This window comes from Petaurus breviceps, unplaced genomic scaffold (assembly GCF_028583685.1).
Source record: "Petaurus breviceps papuanus isolate PSGF00001 unplaced genomic scaffold, PetGlider_PUasm1.0 90692, whole genome shotgun sequence".
NCBI classification, from domain to species: Eukaryota; Metazoa; Chordata; class Mammalia; order Diprotodontia; family Petauridae; genus Petaurus; species Petaurus breviceps.
In genome coordinates this window covers 4351630-4375347 of record NW_027187313.1, presented here as the reverse complement: position 1 = coordinate 4375347, position 23718 = coordinate 4351630, and the positions used below count along the sequence as shown (strand labels likewise).

The following is a 23718-nucleotide window of genomic DNA, read 5'->3' as shown; positions in this document are numbered from 1 at the left end:
CTCTCTCTCTCTCTCTCTCTCTCTCTCTCTCTCTCTCTCTCCCCCTCCCTCCGTCCCTCCCTCCCTCCTTTCTTCCCTTCCCTTCCAATCTAGTTTCCTACACTTTAGCTCAGAAAAATGAAGGAGCAGAGGTCAGAAAGGGGTGGGAGGAAAGAGAGGGACGGCAAAAAAAGATGTGAGAAGACAAATGACCATGGCCCTCATTCTCGTAGTGTTCATGGAAAAACAGTTCAATTACCTAAACACTCAACAACAAACCCTCCCAATGCATTTATGATACACCAGAATCATGGAAATAGTTATATAACTTTTGATGCCTGTAAAATGTTGTGTCATGCCTGTCTAAAGGTGATATTTCTATAGCTTAAAAAACACAGGGTTATTTTTAAGTATGCATTTTCAGACCAAGCATATTATTTGACAAATCCTAAAATTTGATCAAATTAGAATATAGCTTTGTCTATGTGCTTTGAAATTCTGAACCTACACATGTAGGAAGTTTAGGATTCTTTGTGGAGCTCGCAAGAGCTGGGGAGTGGAGGAAAATGATGCATTTCTGAATGAACCTGTTTCATGCAAGAGAACTCCTCTGGGTAAGTGTTTTTGCTTCCATCTGTGTTTGAATCAAGAATGGGTGTGCAGACTTAATGGAAAACCTGTCTTTAATACCTTCTAACTCTGCTATACCATTATTCATGCTAATGCACAATAGCAGTGTTTGCTAAACTGACAGTCAAGCTGCCCTTCAGGAAGATTGTGGAGAGGTTTGGAGAACTCTTTTGAAAGCCGAGGATTGGTGCTCTAAGCTATGAACAACATGGGCTGGTGGGTCAGGCTTCTCTACCTCCAAGGCCTTCTTCTGTTCTCCCTTCATCCCAACCTATCATATCAAAGAGCTTCAAAGATCTATGCTTTCTCTTGTAAGGTCAAATTATGTGTCAGATGTACAGATGGCACAAAGTTGAGAAGGGTATTCATGATCTAAAGAGAATTTCACAGGCAAAAATGATGGGCCAAGTTGAAAAAACATGAAATCAAGCAAGGATAAATTTTAAGTTCTGTACTTTGGCTCAAACAATCAGCTTCTCTACCCCAGAATGGGGGTAGCTAGGTGGCACAGTGGATAGAGTGCTGAATTTAGAGTTGGAAATACTCATCTTCTTGAGTTCAAATTTGGCTTCAGGGAGATATGTGACTCTGGGCAAGTCACTTAACCCTGTTTGCCTCAGTTCTTCATCTGAACTGGAGAAAGAAATAGCAAACCACTCTAGGATCTTTGCCGAGAAAATCCCGCCCCCCCCCCCAAAAAAAATTAAAAATAAAAAAAAGGGTGGGTAGGTGGGGCAGTGAATAGAGCAGCAGCTCTAGAGTCAGGAGGATCTGAGTTCAGGCGTCAAATACTTGACACACTTATAATCCCAATTGCCCTGTCTTACCCCTAAAAAACCAAAAGAAAAAAAAAAGAAAACCCCAAATGGGCTCACAAAGAATCAGACATGACTTAAAAAATGACTAAACAACAACTGTAGGGCAGAAGGGGGAAGGGATTGCTGTCCATAGATATAGTTTCTGTGAACAAGATCTAGGGAGTTTAAGTGAATTAGAAACTTAATGAGAGTCTGAGCTGTGACAACTGAGCTCTTCAGCCCGCTCATCAGCTCCTAAAAAGCAAACGCTGCTCTAAGCTTCAGCAAGGAAGGAACGGTGTCTCAAAAGTGTACACAGCTTAATTTCTACTGTACCCAGCCTCTTTCAGACCACATCAGGATTTCTATATTCACTTCTGGTCACTGTATTCTAGGAAGAAGTGTGTCTAGAAGAGGGCCACCTCTTGTGAGGTGAGGGGATTGGAGACCATGGCATAAGAGGATTGACTAAAAAGAGCTGATTGTGTTTGTTTTGAAGAAGAGAAGATTTAGGAAGGTTATTGTAGCAGCAAGCACCCAGAACCCCCAGGGTGGCTGCCAACACAGGTTCCTAGATCTGCTTCTCTAAAGGAAAGCAACTCAAAATGGGTTAACAATCTTACTTTAATCAATCAAACATATACCATCTACCTAGTTCAGAGGAAAAAGTCAGTATCCTGAACTTCAGAGAATACAAACAAATTGCAAGCAGAAGTTACAAGCAGACAGAGAAACATTTCAGCAGACAGGCTTCCAGCTGTCTGACCATTACATCCATACCTAGTTAGTTTCCAGAGAGGGAAGTACCAACATCTGGGTTTTCAAAGCCTAGGGGTGGGGTGCTCAACGGCTGCCCAGAGTCTCATCTGGTCAAATCACACAACTTCTCAAGTGAGCCCCAAAACAAAACCTTACATCAGGGTATATATAGCCTTCTTCTGGCTCAGAGATTGTCACAACCCTCTTGACCCACTGCCCAATCATGAAGTAACAATGTGTGGGCATTCCTGAGAAACAAGCCTCCCACCACAGTCTCCATGTGACCACATTCAGCCTATTAGGGGGCAGAGTATATTTTCAGATCAAGGAAGGTTCTCAGAGTCACTTAAGCCTATCAAAGGGCCTAGGGGCAGGGAAGATCTTCAGATTCCCATTCCCATAATAGTAATGAAAGTTGTTTTAAAGTATCTGAAGGGCTATGGACCACCTAGCCTTATTCTTGTAGAATAGGGCTTGGTCTCACTACATTTTGCCTCAGAGGGTAGAACTTGGAAGGATAGGTTAAATAAATGGGTATACAGTGAAAAAAATACAAACAATTAGTTCCATGAGAAAGTGGATGGAATTGCCTTGAGATATGGAATTTACCTTCTCACTAGAGTATAGGTCTCTTTAAGCTGAGGCTGGACAATCTATTGTTAGCACTGGGGATTACAGTAGGAATTTGTATTAAGGTTAGTGTGACCCCTGTTAGATGACCCCTGAAGCCCCTCCCAATTCTCAGGTTCAGTCATTTCATGAAAATATGCTTCACAAGGAGGCATGATATGAGGTCTACAAAGTCCTGGGATGAAAGAATCTGTGACCCACACAACACTGATATGTCACAGAAAGATAGCAATATATAGAGAGAGTATGGTATAATAGAATGAGTGCCAGATTTAGAGACAGAGGACCCAAGTTTAAATCCTATATCTTTCACTTCTAGCTTTGGGACTATGGACAAGTCACTTACCTTCTTTAAAATCCCATTTTCTTCATGGGTTAAAAAAATTAAAAAGCAGACGTTGGACCACCTGATCTACAAGATTTCATTTAGCTCCAAATATATGATCCTCTGGACCTAGGTGGAGATTCAAGAAGAACCACAACTAAACCAGCACTTGGAGGTCTATTCAGTTGGAAGGAAAGCACTTAACTTTAACCCAATTATTCTATTTATTCTAGTCATGGAAAGAAGTCTATCCCTGGAAGGTTCCTACCACCTATTAAGTACGCACCCTAAGGAAAATAGAGTGGTTTTAAAAGATAAGATAGGAACTTTCATTGTCAGAGTCAGGAAAGCATGAAGATATCCTAGAGGCACTAGACATATTCCTGCTTCGGAACAACCTGTCAACACAGCCATAAGGCATGTTGAGTATCCTAAGTGTTATACCAGTGGATCAAAGTGTGCACACAGAAAGGGAAATACCTGGTAAGCCCAGACCATGGTCATCCCTTTGTTCCGTTCCTTATCTTCTCCCATCCCTCTCCTTACACCGGATAACTGCATTCACAGAAATCTCAACTGACTTATGGGAGAATACAAGTCTGGAGCCTCACTGCTTCTGGGGACCCATTAATTGCTCCGCTCCCTTTGTTTTTCCACAACAGGCTACACTGCGTTTTCCTGATCATGTTTGCAATCTCCTTCCAAAAGCAGGGTTGAATCCAGGATCTTGTCCTCATCTGCAGTATGCTCTAATTAATACAATCTACTTGCTTTGACCATTGTCTCAGGACAATAGGAAGTTGGTTGAGGAAGAAGAAAAGAATCAACTATTAGAAATGAAAAACACTTTAGAGATGATCTCAAGACCCTCCTTTTATAGGTGAAGAAACTGAAACTGGGAATGGGAAAATTTCTTGTCCACTGTCACACAGTTCATCATTGTTGAATAAGGACCAAGATTCCGTGTATTTTAACTCCTGGTATTGGGGCTTTCTTCATTAATCAGTATTGCCTCTTACTATCAACAGTGAAAGCTGTCTGTTCAGATCCTGTTGCCTAGAGAATCTCTAATGTCAACCTTGATAAAAGATTTCTTCTCTTCACCTGCAGCCCTAAGTAGGTTACAAGCTAACATAGACACCAGGCTGTTTCATTTGGATTTAAAGTTAATGGAAATACCCAAGTGAAGAAGGTTTAACAGTGCCTCAATAACTTCCTCTCTCTGTGGCAAATACACTGGGATTAAGTCTGTCTTCCCTTAAAATGATGAAAAGGAGAATAAGTAAGAATCACATGTAGACATTATTCTGTCTTTAATATTAATAATCTTTCACAGAAGAGGAAACTAGTGGGTAGAGGAAGGCATTCTAGTTCTGGGATAGGCCCCAAACATGGCAGAAGGCTCTCCTTATTTCTAGGTATGACATGAAATCTTCCTGATTTTAAATGTCCCCAATTTCATTTACCAATACTTTCAGAAAGCTTTAGGAAAAAGTCACATCACTAAGAACCCTGTTATGTGCTTTCTTGGAGTAGCTCTCCAATTTCCCTACACAATTAAAGGAAGAATCCCGGGTTCATTGGTTCATAGATCAAGAGCTAAAAGGAACTTTGGAATCTACCTCCCCTCCTCATTTGACAGATAATAAAAGACAGAAAGGAAGGAAGAAAAGATGGAAAGAAAGAATAGAAGGAAGAGACAAAGAAGGAAGGCAAGAAAGAGAGAAGAGAGAAGGAAAGAAAGAATGGAAGGAAGAAAGAAAAAAGAGAGGGAGGAAGGAAGGAAGGAAGGAAGGAAGGAAGGAAGGAAGGAAGGAAGGAAGGAAGGAAGGAAGGAAGGAAGAGAGTGGCCCAGAGAAAGTTAACATTTTGCTTGAGGTCTCACAGGTAAGGATTTGAACTGCTGTCCTTCTACTCCAGAGAAAAGGATCATTCCAATGCATCCTGGTGGCGTGAACACCTTTTCAATAATGCTTAAAGCAAAGGATTGGCTATCTATGAGTTGTGTATAATTTACATTATTATTAGTTGCCATTTCACACCTTCTTTTAGGAGGAATAAACATAAAGCATCAATAATCTACTCTCAGCAAAATATTGTGGTTACAAGGTAATAAGACATTGTGGGGCCTTGGGTGAAAATCTGAATATTCCTAGGCACTGAATTTTAATTTCCTGAGTTTGGGGGTGAAGTTTCTGAGGGCAGATAGCTAAAAGGAGAGCTCTTTTTGACCTATCCTCCTGTTACCATGATGCAAAACTTCCTCATTCTCTCTCTCTCTCTCTCTCTCTCTCTCTCTCTCTCTCTCTCTCTCTCTCTCTCTGTCTCTCTGTCTCTCTCTGTCTCTCTCTCTCATCTCCTATTTTCTTCATTTTTTCTTTTGTTCTTCATTTCTGCCATCTTTCTTCCTTCTCTCTTTCATTCCATTCCTCTCTCTTTCTCTCTCTACCTTGGTAACTTCTCTTTCCCTTTCTATCTACTCACTTCTCTTTAGTCTCTCTCCCTTTTTCTTAAGTATTTTTTCTTTCTTCCCTTATCATTTTCCTTCCCTACTTTTTTCTTTCCCCCTTCCTCCATCTTTCTCTCCTTTCCTTTCTCTGTACCTTTCTCTCTAGGTCTTTCACTGTCTTGGTCTGTCTCTATTTCTGTCTTTTTCTATCTCTGTCTCTCTCAGAAATCTCTGTCTCTATCTCTGACTCTTTATCTTTCTCTATCTCTGTTGAACTCTCACTCCCCCTTCCCCCAACTCCACTCCCCATTTCTTTTTACTAAATGACATTCTATTTCAAGGCAAAACCTAGATGTTTATTTGAATATTTTTCAATCATTATATTGACTCTCAGTCCTACGAGACCATGGTGTAAACCTGGTTTCTGAGAGATAGTCACACCCATACTCTGGTCCCAAGAATCATACCTTTTGGCTCAGAATAAGAGGCAGTTGAATGAAGACCAATAAGGTCATTGGGTTTTAGAAGAGGAATGTACCTTAGCAGTCATCTATTCCAACCCTCTCACTTTAGAAATAAAGAAACTGGTACCCAGGAAGGCCAAGTGATATAGAGTCACAACTAAAATATGACAGATCTAAGATTTATCCTAGGTTCAATGATGCCAAATCCAATTTCCACTATATCATGCTGCCTCTAAAAATTCACATTTAAAGAACACTTTAAGGTTAGGACTTATGGAGGAGAAAACCTTGCTTGCACAAACCCACCACCTTCTACCATTTGTAGCTATGTTCTGGCTCCTGGTGCCAGAAGAGATTCAAGTTAGCAACTTCAAACAAATCCTTGCCAGGGAACACATAAGTCACTGTACTCCTGGTGAAACCATTCTGTCTCCATGTGTGACATGGCCTGCTTGTCTCTTGTTTTCCTCCAAAACCTACCCTGTCATGGACAGCACCCATGAGACCCAGATTTTAGACACAGACTCCCTGGGAGTCCGTGGACTAGTCAGTTTCCTCTGTTGTGAAATAACCAGGTAACACAGAAGATGCCTGAAGTGCCTGCTAGCACCTTCTATAATTCGATCACCTCACTTAACCTCTGAAGAATCTTTACAAGATAAGGAAGGACAGGTACTCTGACACGTAATGTGCTGCTGGTGGCGCTTTAGATGTTGCTGCTGCTGCTGGTACTCATACTACAACAACTACTACTACTACTACTGCTACTACTACTGCTGCTACTACTACTGCTACTACTACTGCTGCTACTACTACTGCTACTATTACTGCTACTGCTGCTACTACTACTGCTACTACTACTACCACTGCTACTGCTACTACTGCTGCTACTACTACTACTACTACTACTACTGCTGCTGCTTCTCCTTGTCTTCCTCCAACAACAACAAAGCAGTTTGGCATAATTTGCAGAGTTAACCTTGAAGTCACGGAATTGTTCAGTTGTTTTTCAGTCACGTCTGATTCTTCATGATCCCATTTAGGATTTTCTTGGCAAAGATACTAGAGTGGTTTGCCATTACCTTCTCCTGCTCATTTTACAGATGAGGAAACTGAGGCAAACAGGGTAACACAGCAAGTGTCAGAGTCCAAATTTGAACTTAGGGAGATAAGTCTTCCTGAATCCAAGCCTGGTACTCTATCCACTGTGCCAACTAACTGCCCCCAGGAGTCAGGAAGACCTGACTTCAAATTTCACTTCTGCTACTTCCTGTATTTGTGATCCTGGGTAAATAAATTAATTTCTCAGAGAACCAGGCAACTCCATAAAACTGTAAATTACAGAGATGTTGCCAATCTACTGGAATAGAGAGAGCTCCTGTACCTCATAACCATAGACAACTGAAATCTAACATCCAAATTCTACTCTTCCAACCAACGTAAAGCCATAGTAACAGTTCTAACAATGGTAGCCTCATTCCCCTGGTTCCTGGAAGCATAGAGGGGCAGGTAGACTCACCGGTGAGGAATTCTGGATCTGGTGTGGGCTCTGAGATCTCCTCTAGGCACTGATTCTCCAGGGGGACAGTGGCCACTACAAGGCCATCTGGCAGCTGTTGCTCTAAGCCTCGAGCAAAATTGTTCTGCCTGGAAAGAGGAATAGTTTGTTGATTTCTAGGCATTCATGGTAAGCACATTTCTCTGGGGCCCCCCTCCTCCTCTTCAAACCTTAGGGGAAAATTCTCATCTGGTACAGTATATCAAATTCCCAGTAAGCCTGACTTAGATTTGATAAAGGAAGGGGAGCCCTGTGGAAAATATAGGGATAGAGTTGGGAAAAATTTGGAAGGGACATAGAGCAGAGGTTGCTTAAAGGGCAACATGGACCTTTCCTATCCAACTGCCCTTAGCCTCAGGGCCTGTTTCTGAAGGAACAGACATCAAGATCCCCAGCCAAAAGCATTAACATGGGTGCAGTCTCTGTCCTGTTTGAACCACAGGCAAGGACCTGGCTGTGGTAGCTAGCCTGAGTGTTACATTATGAAGCACAATTCCCCAAAGAGAAAAGTCTTTATGCCTAAGCCTGGCACAAATATAGGTTCTAACAGGTCCTAAATCTAACATTCTACCATTCATTATCATCTGTTCTATTCTACCCTCAAAGGAATTCCCAAGGGAAATATGAGAAAAGGTAAATACAAATGGATGAATTTTAGGATCCCTGTTAGAGAAGTCAAAGTCCTATATAGTTTCAAATAGTTTAACCTCTGTAGACAACTCTTTCACTTAAAGAGAAATGACCAGAATCATCTCCAAGTAACTCAAAAGCAGATATGAATGAGTGAATGAGGAGAAGTATTTATATAGCACTATGTTCCAAACACAGTGCTAAATGTTGGTGGTATAAATACAGAAGTGAGTCATCTTGCCTTCAAGGAGCTAACACTCTAAGAAAGAATTTAATAAGGATTCATTTAGAGGAATGGTGGCTAGAAAGGGGGTTATGGTCCATGATGCCACAAAAGTAAAGATAATGAATAAAATAATTGACATGCTATTTCGAGAGGCAAAGGTAATGTTGATATGCATATGTGTGTGTTTGAATATGTATATTCAAATATACAAGTGAAAATGTGTCTTGTATAGTTTTGACCTTGGTTTTCTGCATAGATTGTAGTCTTCTTTCAGTAAGGACTGTATCTATTCCACAGGCTGCAAATTCCCTAGAGCACCTAACCACATGCTAAGCACACAGTGAAGATGAGATGACACCTCATTATTATAGTATTACAAGTGTTTGAAACACCACCCCACCCTCACCCCAACCCCTACACATTACCATTTCGCAGATATGAGACAGCTTAGACAGAATCTACAATTCCAATAAGGATAAGGTAAATGCTCATTCAACACCTCTCTGTTACCCAAGTGGACCTCGGATACTAAAATAATGAATATTGGACCTATTGGGGACCTTGAAAATTTATTTGTCCCGTCCCTCTACCTTCAGGCATCATTACACATTATCTACTTGAGACGGTATGAGTTTATAGTTGTCCAAATACAAAGAGGACATAATTGCCATGGACAATCCAGTCCATACCCATGGGATTCACCTGAATGTTCCTTTCAGCACCTGTCCAGGTGCCACTTCCTTGGAGTGATTGTTGTAGCCAAAGAATATCTCCCCAAACAGAGTCTGGTTCATGGGAAGCTCCCGGCTTTCCGCACATTCGGCTCCCTCTGGGCAGGTCTCAGTGATCAGCTGGCAGGAGCGCCCATCCACACCAAGTTTGTAATCCTCAATGCACCTGCCATGATAGGAAACCAAAGTAAGAGGCTAGACTATTGGTCCACCAAATGGCTGGTCCAATCCATTGGACTGTATTTGAGGAAGAAAAGGACATGTCTTAGATAACAGAAAGGTGGAGATTTCTATTGCCCCTGTTAACCCACTATTGTTCAATTACCCTAATCTGTAACCTTTTCCTCTTTCTATTTATGTGAACAAGTCAACTAGGTTTCTTTTCTCTCTCCCCTATGCCAGGACTTTCAGAATGTCTATGGATGTCTACTTCTCAAGGAAATGGGTTGTTTCCCAAGCAATTTTTGAGTAACACTTACCAAATGTAAGCTTGTGAATGAATCAGTGTACTTTCAAGTTTTCCTCAGAAGCTTATCTATACTTTTCTAACATTTGTTTGTAATCAATCAACAGTCATTTCTTAAGAGCATATTATGTGTTAGACACTGGGAATACAAAGACAAAAATGAAACAGTACTTGCTGTCAAGGAATTTAACTTCGATTGTAATATTCTATTTAGGGGCAGCTAGATAGATAGCATGTACAACATGCAGTCAGGAGGTCTCAAATTATTGTGTGACCCTGGGCAAGTCATTTAACTTCTTCCTGCCTCAGTTTCCTCCTCTGTAAAATGGGGATAATAATATCACCTATTTCACAGAGCTGTTGTGACTATCCAGTGACATAACACGTAAAGCACTTTGCAAACTTTGAATATATATATATATATAATCATTATTGCTAATAGTAGTGTCTAATAGGAGTATTAGTAGTATGGTAGTAGTCGTAGCAGTAGCAGTAGTAGTAGTAGTGTTAGTAGTAGTAGTAGCAGCAGTAGTAGTAGTAATAGAGAAGGCAAAAGACTCCCAGAAAAGGTGGACAGAGATTGCAGGCATGAAAGGCAATGTAAAAAGAACAGATATGGGAAGACACAGTGCTCAAGGTATCATTTCATTGTGTTAATTTGGCCTCTTACCAACTAGCTGGGCCCTAGAAAAGATTTATTATCTTCTGTGTCCCAACACAAGATCAATTGAAATTAATTCTCACCTTCAAGGAGTCCTCTTGATCTAAATGCATGCTGGTATACATATTCACACATTGTAAACTCTCCAAGCACAATTAATTCAGAACTATCTACTGGCTCTCCTCCTAACTGGGTGCATGTTACCCCAAATATGTACCATGGCTAATACCTGTAAAGAGGGATTAACCATTAGCAAATCTGTTTATTACTGTCATGTTTCCAGTTGTACTATAAAGGATATTCATTTGTTAGCTCAAGTATGAATTACCTCTTTGTGATTATGAAAATACAGGAGGGTGGCTGGGCCCAGCTAGCCAGAAAATGTTAAGATGCTTATAAATCACACACATTTGTGAAGTTCAAAAGCATTACTTTTTAGAAATAGCATTAATGTTTCTAATAAAATAAGCTGAGCTCTGGTTAAAAGCTTAAAATATTATAGCTGCCAATAGAAGTCTAACTACGACTCTAATTACTATCATAACAGGAACCACTATGTAGTTGTGAGAAAGAATTGGGGGCTTCAGGGCAGACAAACTGGGCTCATATTTCTGCTCTGTCACTTACTACCTGTGTGACTTTGTACATATTCTTTAATCTCTATGGGTCTCAGTTTGCCCAGCTGCAAAATCAGTAGGTTTGAGTAGAATGATATCTATGGTCCATCGCAACTCTCAAGGCAAGGTCCTATAACACACCAGTACATGTAGGGAGGCACTGCCTTCCTATGTGGACTGCTGTCTCTACATGAAGTGAGCTCCTCCAAGGTAGGGCCTTTTTTTGACTTTCTTTATATACCCAGTACTTAGCACAGTGCCTGGTACATAGTGTGTGCCTAAAAAAGTGTTAGCTGATTGACTAACTTGTCTCCACCAGCTGTACTGTGCAACTGTTTTCAGGCTGCCTCACTTTCCTCCCTAATTACAGAGAGGTCAAGAGCTGAACTCCACCCATTCCCTCCCACCTCAAAAGTGCAGGTCTTTTCTGTTGAAAGACCATCTTCTGAGTCACACACCTAACCATCTTTTTCATTTTTGTGCCCATTATTAATTAACATATTAATCCTAATTACTGTTTGGATGATGTCTACTTTTCTTTTTACCTCACCTCAAGATATATGTATGTATACCTATATGAACAGATATGTGTGAACATGTGTACCATACTCAGTTTTCTAAATGAAGATGTTTCCTGTATAGTTTTGATTCCACCTTCTATGAGGCTTATATGTTTCTTCTAGAAATGGCCACATCCTCTCTGATGATTTCTTAATGTATTAAACCCGTTAAAATGTTTAGCAAAGAGTGAAGATAAATTTAAGTATCACTATTGTATTATAAGTGTTTGAAATCCCTCCTACATTTAGAGTTTATGAAATTGCTCAGAACTAATTGAATGAAAGCAATATCAGTGAAGTGACCTAGGTCATCCTCATGGTCCTCCTTGAGAATGAAGGACAAACAACAGCAAAGACAAGGTGTAATGGGAATGTAAATTTAAAGATCTTCCCTGCCCCTAGGCTAAAGTGCACCTGGAGCCTGGGGTGGGAGGCTTGTTTTTCAGTAGATACTTCTTGATTGGCCAGTGAGTCAATAAGGTTGTTACATTCTCTGAGCCAGGAGAAGGCTATATAAGCCCTGATGTGTAGCTTTGTTTTGGGGCTCACTTTGAGAAGTGTTCTGTGATTTGATGAAACTCTGGGCTAGCCTTTGTCCAGAGACCCTCCCCCGGCTTTGAAACCCAGATGTTGTTTGGTATGGATGTAATGGTTGGACAGTTTGGAAATCTGTCTACTTGATCTGTTTTTGTCTTGATAATTCTGTCTGTATACTCTGAAGTTCGGGGTGCTGACCTCTTTCCCCTGAACTAGGTAAACCATATATGTTTGACTGATTAAAGTAAGCTTGTTAACCCATTTTGAGTTGCTTTCCTTTATCAAAGCAGATCTAAGAACCTGTGTTGGCAGCAAACCCTGAGGACCCTTGGGGTGCTTGCTGCTACACAAGGGCAGGCTTATCACAAGGCATATGTGGTATATGTGATGGACACACAATAATTTCTCATGTATCCAGAATGTGGAATAAAGAATTCCATCCCCAACTCAGAAACTCAAGAATTGGAAGAGCCATTGGAAGTTATTAATCAAATCAATATCAGCAAATATGGATTAAGTACCTACTATGTGGCAGATAGATCCCATGTAGCTGGTTTACAAAAACAAACTGGTCCCTGCCTTCAAAGAGTTTACAGTCTAATCCCAATCATACACTATCATACACGACTTTGTAATTTTCTATGTTGCAACACAATAAAATACTCATAACACTAAAACGATATTGAACATAATTTCACTTTTTCTTGATTCCAAAGTACTCTGGCACCTTGCAAATGCCCCCAGGCTCTTCATTATGAACACCAATTTCCATTGCTAATGTAGAGGAATGGCCTGGATATGAATGTACTCTCTGAAATTCATACGCTGTCAACTGCTTGATTTTAGATGCCATCTAGCTTCCTGCCACTATCTCAATCAAAGCAGGGTACTATTGCGTTGGAATAAGTGCTAGGCTTGGAGTCAGAAGACCCGTTTTGAGTCCTGGCTGGGTGACTTCAGGTAATTCACTTAGATCTTTTGGGCCATATTTTCCTGTGCAAGAGTGATAATAATAATTTGCTACCTACCTCCTAGGGTAGGTAAGAAGATAAAAGGAGGACATGTTAAGTGAAAGCTCTGGGTTGCTACAAAGTGCTATGTGCAGCTAAAGTATTCATGAGATTATTGTTTCACAAAAGTAAAATTCAGAATGCAAATAAAATCCAGTGGTTTAGATTTCTGAGGCAAAGATGAATTTATTTCTTTACTTCTTCAACCTATACAAATCTTGCCCAGCCAGGCACATTGCCATCAAGTATTGCCATACTCATGGTGTATTACTGTGATGGCACACTGAATGATGATGAACAACTGTGCTTTCAGATTCCTGCCCATCAAGCCTAATCTCTTTGAGTGTCACCCTAACTTCATTTAGACCCTAAACATCCAGGTGGCTTAGATCATTATCTTTTCGCAATGAGAAATTTCTGACAAGTTGCTATCTATGAAGAGGTTTAATAATAGACTTTCCATGTTAAAAAAATGCAATATACTTTTAAGTTTTATTTGAATTATTAACACGTGCTTAAGTCTAGACAATTAACAAAACAATAAATCAAGCTTGATTATAATGGTTGCTGATTTCTGGGGTGTGAACACTGACAATGAAAATTTAACAATGGCTCTCACAAGTCATTTAGATGCAGCTTCAGCACACCCTTGTATGTGTGCCATCAAAGAGTGATAGCATATTTTCCTGTCTGGCTTCAAGAATCTTTCTAGGCAGATGCTCCCTCTGCATATCTCAGAGAATCATGCTATAGGTGAGACCAAACTCAACCTTCATGTCATTGACATTTTCTGCTCTGACTCTAACCCCTCTGTCCTAACATGTGTACCTGTTTTCTGTAAAATATATCTCCACTATGATATATCTGCAATAACTGAGTCCTATGTGAAACATACAGTATAGATTGCCTTTTGTTAATTATACAAAACCGTCACCAGCATCAGCACCAGCACCAGCACCCCCATCACAACACCGTGATCACCAGCAGAGGGCGTATGCCTTCCATTTGTAGTAGAAACATGTTTTAGAGACATGAGCATTGAATAAGGAGGCAGAACCCCAGGAATTTAATCCCCAAACTGCCATTTACCAACCATATGGTCTTGAGAAAGTCACTTAACTTCTTTGAGATTGCTTTTCCTTATCTTGCCTACTTGGTTCTCTCATAGGATTGTCATAATGGCCAAAGTTAAAAAAAAAATAATAATTGAAAAGGACTTTGAAAAAAAAAAGAAAGAAAAGGACTTTGAAAGAAAAAAAAAACATGACTACTATGAAAGAACATTCCAAGAAATTCAGGAATTCACTGTGAAATATTACCTGTATGTTCCCAGTCCCACAGACAACCTTTTTTGCTTTTGGACAATGCTTGCTCTAAGAGAATAGGTAAAAACTTGGTGTAATTGTCAGCTTTTTCCCTGGGCTTTGGTTTCACCTCTTGCAAACTGAGGGGATGAGACTAAAAGATCTCTAATGTCTTTTCCAACTCTTACATTATAAGATCCTACAGTCTGGGATGTTCTGAGAGGGATGCTGTAAAAAGCATATTGGATTTGGAAATCAGAGGGCTTAGTACCAGGTTCCTCATCTCTAAAAGGAGACTGTTGAGCTAATATCCCACATAACTCTAAAGTTATATTATTCTTAACTCTCAATTTTGTTCTTCCCTTTCAGTTAATGAGATTGGCTAGCTGGAACAAAGAAGATTTCCAGGTAGAACATCAGTAGCAAGAAAGTTGAGAGTCGAGGCCCTGGAAGATAATCCAGACTTATTATCTTACTAGTTGCCTGAATTGTGATTCAGGTGCTTATGTATCTGTTAGATACAGAAAGTGTGGTACAGTGGAATGTACACAAGGCTTAGAATTTGACTTCTGGCTCAATTCTATTAGCCTTGTTACTATGGGCATAAAGGACAGCTATATGTCACGGTGGATGGAGTGCTAGGCCTAGAGTAAGGAAGATCTGAATTCAAATACAGTTTTAGACACTTACTAGATGCATGACTGTGGACAAGTCAATTAGTCCTGTTTTTCTCAGGAAAGGAGTTAAAGGAGTTAGAGAAGGAAATGGCAAATCACTGCAATATTGTTGCCAATAAAACCCCAAATGGGGTCATGATAACTCAGACACGACTTAAACAAGGGGACAGCAACAGCCACAACAGCATGGACATATAACCTCAACACTCAGAGCTCTATATTCCTCATTTGCCAGAATGGTGGTGAGGATGTTTTACTTATCCCAGTTTTGTTTGTTTGTTTGTCTTTAGTCAGAAAAAATGCTTTGAAAACTAAGAATCACGACATAGCAGCAGACTCTAAGCTCCTTGAAGGTACAGAATATTTGTCCTTTTTTAAAATCTTTGTAATCCCAGAACCTAGAAGAATGCCTTGCACCTGGTAGGCATTTAATCTGTTCTCGTTGTTCTTAATTGAATGGTATCAGAAGCTAGAAGGGACATTAACAAAATGAGATTCTGCTTGAAGACTTTCAAAGGAAGGAGGAAGACCCACCACCCCATAAGGCAGCCCATTCCACTTTTGGACAGTTCCCATTGTTTGCAAGTTTTTTGTTTTTCTGACAACAAACCTAAATTAACCTTTTTTCAACTTCTACTCATTTCTGCTAGTTCTCTCTCTTCTGGGAATGAACTGACAAGTCTAATGCCTCCTTCAAACAAAAGCCCTTCAAATACAGGAACACAGTTATCCTGTCCCCACTGAATCTTTTCTTCTCCAGGCTAAACATTTCCAGTTCCTTCACCCAATCCTCGTATGACATGAATTCAAGGCTCTTCATCCTCCTGGCTTCCCTTCTCCCTGACACTCTTCAGTTGGTCAATTTCCTTCTTAACATAATACTCAAGATTGGGTCTGAGGAGAATAGAGTACAATGGAACTATGCCTTCCCTGTTCATGAAAGCCAGTCCTTTCAGTGCTGCCCAAGATCCCATTAGCTTTTTGGGCTACTGTGTTACGCTGTGGACCCATATGGAGCATGTAGTCCATTAAAACCACCAGATCTTTTTCAGAACTGCTGTCTAACCATGCTTCTCCCTATATCACACTGACAAATTGATTTTAATACCAAGCACAAAATCATCCATTTAACCCTACTGAATTTCATTTGATTAGTTTCATCCCAATGCTCTATCCCGGTTAGATCCTTTTGGATCCTGACTCTGTTATCTACCATGTCAGCTATCCCTCCCAACTTTTTGTTATCTGCAAATTTTATGATTGTACCATCTGTGCTGTTCTCTAATTCCACTTGCTTTTGGCTTCGATTGTGTGCATTTACATACAGATATTTGAGGTCTTGGGTTTTACTACTGAATTCTTTCTTGGATTTCTTCTGCTGTGAACTTCTGGGTATATCAACTGCTATTTCTTCTTTGTAGCTATTCACCATGGTATCTTAACTTGGGTGAGATAGAGATAGATAAAGATATATAGATGATATACATAGAAAAATGATACATAGATTTATATATGTATACATATACGCATACATGTATATATATACACACACATACATATGTGTATGTGTGTCTATAACTATCCAGGCATCTTCTTCTTCCTTTTTAATTATAGTCTAAAGCTCTTTTGATTAGATTTGCATGACACCTGGCAAATACATTCTTGTCAACCATTGGTAGGTGTATCTTGTCTCTGGTCTGGGATCTGTTATGCTTCTATTTTAAGCCATGGTCCAAAAATCTAAATCTCATTCTCAGACCAAATTACTAGCTAGCTGTTCACTTCTCATTTTTTTTCTCTTTTGCATCCCTCTCCTTCACTGGGGAACAATGAGGAAATACAACCTGTTTCCCCAGAGTCTTCAATTTCTTGCCCCAGACTTCTTAATCATTTCCAACAAATTTTAGGTTCCTTCTAGTGGTGTCATTTGTGCCCACGTAAAAATCATAAAAACTTGGTAATTATAATCCATTTTGATAAGCTTTGGGAGGATCTCTGTTATGTCTTGGATGCATGCCCTGGGAAGGCAATAGAGCTTTCTCTTGTTGATACAAGGTTGAGAAATAGTTCCCTCCATACCCCCTGAGCAGGAAATCATTGATTTCTACAAGTTTTCTCTACTTCCTCTTCCCTTTACTGTATATTTTCACACCTGACAACTTCTGGGTATCAACTATGTCATTCTTTATAGACAAACTGATTTTCCTCATTAGAGTGTCCAGCTTTCTCCTCCTGAACAAATAAATATGAAGATGGGGGAAAGAGGTAAGGGAGAAAATTCTATTGTGGAACTGACTCTCACTAACATAGAGGAGCTGTTTGTTGGGGGTGGAAATGATGGGACTTCTTCCTCCTAAAAATTGTGATAGAGAAGTAGAGAAAATCTCCATGTAATATGAATATATATGCTAGATTTTAGGAAGACAGAATGCAGAGGATTCAGAGAAAAGAAAGGTCAGGGTTATGAACTAAAATGGTACAGGAGAAGTTAGCCCAGGAAAAAGAGATGCTCAAGTGTGAAATTCTGAAGATGTGAAGGGACCCAATAAATGAATGAGTGGAAAAAATGTATTAAGCATATACTATGTGTTAAATGGTGGGCATATAAACCAAAAGAGAGATACAGTCCTTGCTCTACAGAAACTAACATTCTGACTTGGGGAGACACAAATGTAAGAGAGTTCGGTTGTAGGGTTGATGCAAAGATCCCCAAGTCCTACAGGTACAGTAAAAAAGGTAGCAAGACCCTAAGGTCCTTAGGGGACATCAGTAGGTCTGAGGGCAGTGACTGTGGATGGAACAGAAGCCTTTAGGGCACAGCAACAGGACAGATGGCCAGATCCATTGCTCCTCACCTTAGTGGAATTATATTTTTTAATTTTCTTTGCTTTTTGGAGGGGGGAAGGCAGGGCAATTGGGGTTAAGTGACTTGCTCAAGGTCACATAGCTACTAAGTGGTAAGTGTCTCAGGTCAAATTTGAACTCAGGTCCTCCTGACTCTAGGACTGGTGCTCTATTCACTGCGCCACCTAGCCGCCACTGAATTATTGTAGTTAGGGACTACCAGCTCATCTGAGCAGTGCAAACAGTTAAATTTTTTTTCTGTTCCAGCCACTTCAGTGGACTCTGAAGAAAGAGCCTCAGATCTAATTTTTTGCTCAGGTTTCCCCCTTGTTCCTCTGTGTGACAGTCTTCCATTCTCTGACATTCTGGTAAGGGCCAATTCATGCTCCTCTCCTTCATGTTCCCCCTCCCCCACTGAAGGCTTCCCTCAGTGTTCTGCACAACTTAAGGTACAGAGAGTCATTCTTTGAATACATTCACTTACCAGGAAGGTGATCAGCCTACATTTGAAACACAGACAAGATGTGCTTAGCTATAGCAAAATTACAAACATCTTGCTTTCATGGAAAGTGTTTCCTATACATCTCTTCCCCTATCCTCCATAACTTAATATTTTCAGCCTTTAAAAATAATAACAAGCATTTATGTAGCCCTTTAAGGTTTGCAAAGCTCTTTACAAATATCTTGTTTTGTCTGCACAATGACGCTGGGAGGTGTTGTTGCTGTTCAGTTGCTTTTAGTCACATCCAACTCTTTGAGACCTCATTGGTGATATTCTTGGCAAGCATACTGGGGTGGTTTGCTATTTCCTTCTCCAGTTCATTTGACAGGTGAGGAAACTGAGGCAAATGGGGTTAAGTGACTTGCCCAGGGTCAACAAGCTAAAAAGTGTCTGAGGTCAGATTTGAACTCATGTCTTTCTGGCTCCAGGCCCAGGCTCTATCCATTGTACCACCTACCTGTCCCTGGGAGGTAGATACTATTATTATCCTATTTTTATAGATGGGGAAACTGAGGCAGACAGAGGTTAAGTCCAAGGGTCACACAGCAACTTGGGTTCAAGGCAGCATTTGAACTTATAGTCATACTTCAACTATAAACAGATGATTATTGATTTTATTCCCTATTATGACATCTTAATAACTATACAACTGCACTCAACTTCCTTTTCTCAATTCTAATAACACCATACCCAGATCCACATATCCAGTCACAACAAATTCCTATCTATTTTGCTCTACCCACAGACCTACTTTGTCAAATTTGTTTTGTACCCTAATTGGTCCACTTGCTTTTTCTTACTTACCATTGCCCTATCTTATCAATTACTTTCTCCTTTTCCTTCCTTAGTTTACCTCTTGAGACTCTACAATTTTCTTTGATCCTTTGCAACTGCCCTGAATTCTTTTATACATACACGATTTGTCCTTGATCCTGCTCTTCTTTTATTTTTTTGTTTAAAGCAATTGGGGTTTAGTAACTTGCTCAAGGTTACACGGCCAGTTATTTTGTGTGGGTGCCAAGTATCTGAGGCTGAAACTGATCCCGGGTTTCCCGATGCCGGGGCCAGTGCCACCTGGCCGCCCCAGATCCTGCTCTCCTTTCAACCCAAAATTAGTTTTTGTAAGAATAGCTGGGCCTAGATAATGTTCTCCTTCAAATGTTTCTTAATTTCTCCTAAATGTTGCCAAATTTCTCTTCCTTCCATTCAATCTCTAACTTATGTAACTAGTCTAACCCCTTCAAATCACCTTCATGTTTTCATTCTTATTAGCTTAAGACCTCCCTTTTTACCATGTCCTTTCTCTGATAGAATCTGAGAAGTAGAATGGATCTCAAATTGTTCTTTCTTCCATGATAGCGTAGTGCCTTACCTCTGCCTCTCTGCCACTCATAAAAGTAAGCTGCTGTATTACAAGCCCCTGGTGGTCAGAAACTGTCTTATTTATCTTTATATTCTGAGTTCTTAACATAATACTTGCCCAATAGATATTCTGAATATACTCACCCACAGAACATGAGGATGTTATATAGCAAAGGATCTTCTGGGAAGGGTGCCATCTGCTGGAGACATAGCTGCTCACAGCCCCCGTTGAATCCATCGGAGCAGTCAACCCCAATGTGGCGATCGTAGCAACCGGTACCATCCTTCATGGGGCTGAGTCCTGATGGGCACTGGCACAATCAGAAAGCATCCACACAACCCAGATGAAACAGTGGACTGAACAGTCTAGGGACCAAAGTTTAACCACAGGCGACTATTTTTAATGCCAGGACATGAAATCATTAGCATTGGAAATTCATTCATGAACTTCCTACTGGACTGGACTCCCTTTGAAAGCTTGTGACCCTCTGTGCCACACCATTTCTTCTCTCTGGGCAACAGATCACACATATTTGCATTAAAACTAAGGTACTCTTTACCTAGATAGAAGGCGTTGTGAAAGAAGGGGACATTGCAGCAAAGCAGCATGTGTGACGCATGCTGGTTGGGCCTGAAGCTAGCAGAACAGTGGGTGTGATGGGCCAGAATTAAAATGCATTAGCAGGGCTTCCTTAGGGCTGTGCTGCTGTTTAGGCCAAGCATTCACTGGACCCTTTTCATGTCCAAAGTACTTTGTCAACGTTTAGTGCAGAGTTAGAGTGAGTATACAGGGGCAAGTAAGGACAGCTCAAGACTTCTAGAAATAGTTGACTTTCCATGTGACCTTGGAAAGGCCAGTTGGCTGCTTTGCACAGGAAGCAGGACCAGACACCACTATTTGGTAAATCCCACAGGTGCACATGTGACATTACCAACTCTAAAATGATCCTTTAGGCCAGGAGATAAATGTGCCAGGAGGTAATGGGATAGAACTTTCAACCCTATTGCTATGACTTCTTTCTAAATGAGGCAAATGCTTCCTAGGTCACAAGGAAATAAAAAGTAACCTCAGTTAACCTACTAATAAATGTAAAATACACAGGAGTTGGGTAGCATCTAGGTGGCAAAATGGATAGAGTGCTGGGCCTAGAGTCAGGAAGACTCATCTTCCTGAGTTCAAATCTAGTCTCAGACACTTACTAACTGTGTGATGTTGGGCAAATCACTTAACCATGTTTGCCTAAGTTTCCTCAGTGAGAGATGGCAAACCACTCCAAGAAAATCCCCAGGGAGGATCACAAAGAGCTAGACACAACTGAAGAACGCCACAATAACAACACAGGTATCGAAGTCGGGTGACTCAAGGTCTGACTCTATCTGTCATTAGCTGTGTGATCCATAAGTAATCAATAGACTTCTCTAAGATATTTTAAATATCTGTGACCTAAGGATCATCCTTGCATTGCCTACCTTAAAAAACTTGTTGTGAGGACTCATCCACATAGTGCCTGGTAGCTGAAAAGCTTATATAAATGTTCATCGATGTTTCCCAAACTAACTTAGTCACTGAACACTTTGGGGACTGAATTATATGGATGGAGTCTATAAATACTGGTTTCAAGATGTTTAAGTGTTTGGAAATACCTCTAGGAGCAAGGATATTGGGAGATGTTTGGAGCAAAGTAGAGGAAATTAAACCCATTTCAATACTCCCAGAAGTAGTACATCGATCTAGACATAATTCTGTATTTAATGTTTTAGAGAGGAACATATCATTGGCATTGTCATTTTTCTCATGGAGCCTGCATCTCCACCTTGCGGCATCCCAGGATTTTGAGGAATGCAGTTTGGAAAGCAGAGTTATTGTATATTGTTATTAAGGCTGCATTGTGTGAGACGGCCTAGGAGTAGCTTCCAGCTCTTTGAATGGAAAGGTTAAAGATGAACAATCCTCATAGCATGCCATGCTCAATGTCCTTGCTGTTTTCCTATGTTTCTCTTGTAATGCATACTTTTTAAACATCCTAGTAAGAGGACTTAAAGACTCCACTCACCTCCACACAATCAGCTTACTCTGTCACCTTGCTGCCAAATGTACCAGCCCAGCAGCCTGAAGCTGCAGCAGGTGTGCCTGTTAAAACATGCCCTCCCTCCCTCCCATCACCCTGATCGAAGATCACAATGGAATGCATGCTGTTTGCTGACACTAACTCTGCAATTTCCCAAACAAATGGCACCCCTGTGGGTTTACTAGGCTCCCAGCCTGGTCCATCCCCTTCTTCCCTACTGTGCCAGCTGGAGTGTTGGAAGGTGATGGCCCTTCAGGAGGTTTTGTGAGGCTGCCTCTCACTGTGCAAACCCAGATGTTCCAGATGATGGTAAACAAGCAAATAAGGCAGGTGGGGGTTCCATCCCATGTTCCCTTTGCTCTCAACCCATCCACTTTCTTGGCTATTCAGCTGTTTGGCCATATGCACTACCAGAAGGAAATTTGGCTTTACCACTGTGCAGCTGCCAAGGCTTGAATAGAGGGTCCTAGAATAGGCAAGGGTGAAGCAGGATTAAATGGGCTATATTGAAGTCCATGAGCATTTCCTGAAAGGTTTGGCAAATTAATCTTGGCAAAACTTAACCAAACCTTTCCTTTCACTCGCCTAATATGTTCTCTGAGAATTTTGCTGATGATTGTATACAATGCTGTTGGAAACTAGCCATTTCAACCAACAGTCAGAATTCCATATCTTTCCAACTTAGCTGAATTCCTATATTTTATGTTTCTTTCCCTCCCCCCTCTAATATCTTATCAGCATGGTTCTTAACAGGAACATCACCAGGTGAAAACTGAAGGAACTCAGATCCTTTCAGGATACCAGAACCTGGCTTTGGCTTGCTCATTCCTCTTCCTCAACATCCAATCTAGAAGCTTCATAATCTACCATGCTCTATTTGGAGTAGTTAGATTAATAAATAAGACTACAATAAGCCTCAGTTGGAAATTTTCACCCCAGAGGATAAGGTCTAATTCAATAAGACCTTAATAAACCAGAACCCAATTACAAGAATCCACTTAGGAAAAAGAAGCAAGTAACAACAAAAGAATCTTCATACACTCATGCTTCCTATCTTCATATTGATTTGGATCCTACAGTAAACACAGAGGTTCTGGGTGATGTGCTCATGAGGTAATAGAATCAAAGAAGGGTTTACTAATTTTCACTATTCTATACTTACTAAGGCAGAAGCGTATATGCATGCATCTCAGAAAGAATTCCACCAACAGGATTAAAACAAAAAAGATATTTTATTTAACCTTTATTATGTTATAGAGGAAAATATGATAGAGACACCATAATTCAAGCCTTAGACCTGTCACTGACTTACACTGTGATCTTTAATAAGTCACTTCATTTCTGCCTCGGTTTCCTCTTATATAAAATGAGGAAGTTAGGCTAAAGTCATTGCTAAGATCATTTGAAACTCTAGCATTCTGTAATAAGAAAGTTCCATTAATGAGAGTATCCTATTCCAAAAGTTTCCAACAGCACAGTGTGGTACAACAGGAAGTGTGTCATATTTAGAGTTCATCAGTTTTGAATCTCAGCTCTACCACTTTTAATACCTGGGTGATGTTGGATGAGTCACTTAACTATTCTGGTCCTCAGTTTCCTCAGTTGTAAAGGCAACACTGGATTAGATAACTAGTAAGGATATTTTGAGTGCTAAATCCATGATCCTATGAATCAAGGTTTCATTGAATTATGCATTTCATTTTATTTTAGCTAAAGAAGTATTACTGTTGCTTCTCTCTCTGGGATCACTCAGAATCTATATTTCTCTCTATGAAGAAGCTTCAATCCTCATAAAGCTTTCCTCTTCCCACCAAGGACCTTGAGTCACAGTGGAGGAGGTAGGAGAAATACTGCCTCTAGGCCTGGGGGAATTCTTGTTCAGGTTATCCCAATTCATGAGGATGTTAAGAATGTTTCTTTGGGTGTGTGAT

The 23718-nt window shown here is 40.4% G+C and overlaps 1 protein-coding gene across 1 annotated transcript in view; it reads right to left on the bottom strand.

The window, feature by feature from the left end:
* ASTN1 (astrotactin 1) overlaps window positions 1–23718 on the bottom strand; it is a 472084-nt gene that overhangs the window by 90451 nt on the left and 357915 nt on the right. Inside the window, exons 12-14 of the mRNA XM_069065504.1 lie at window positions 19863–20029; window positions 9150–9344; window positions 7553–7680 (exon numbers count right to left, since the gene is read on the bottom strand). Coding sequence (XP_068921605.1) covers window positions 7553–7680; window positions 9150–9344; window positions 19863–20029 — 490 coding nt within the window. The remainder of the gene's footprint in view (window positions 1–7552; window positions 7681–9149; window positions 9345–19862; window positions 20030–23718) is intronic.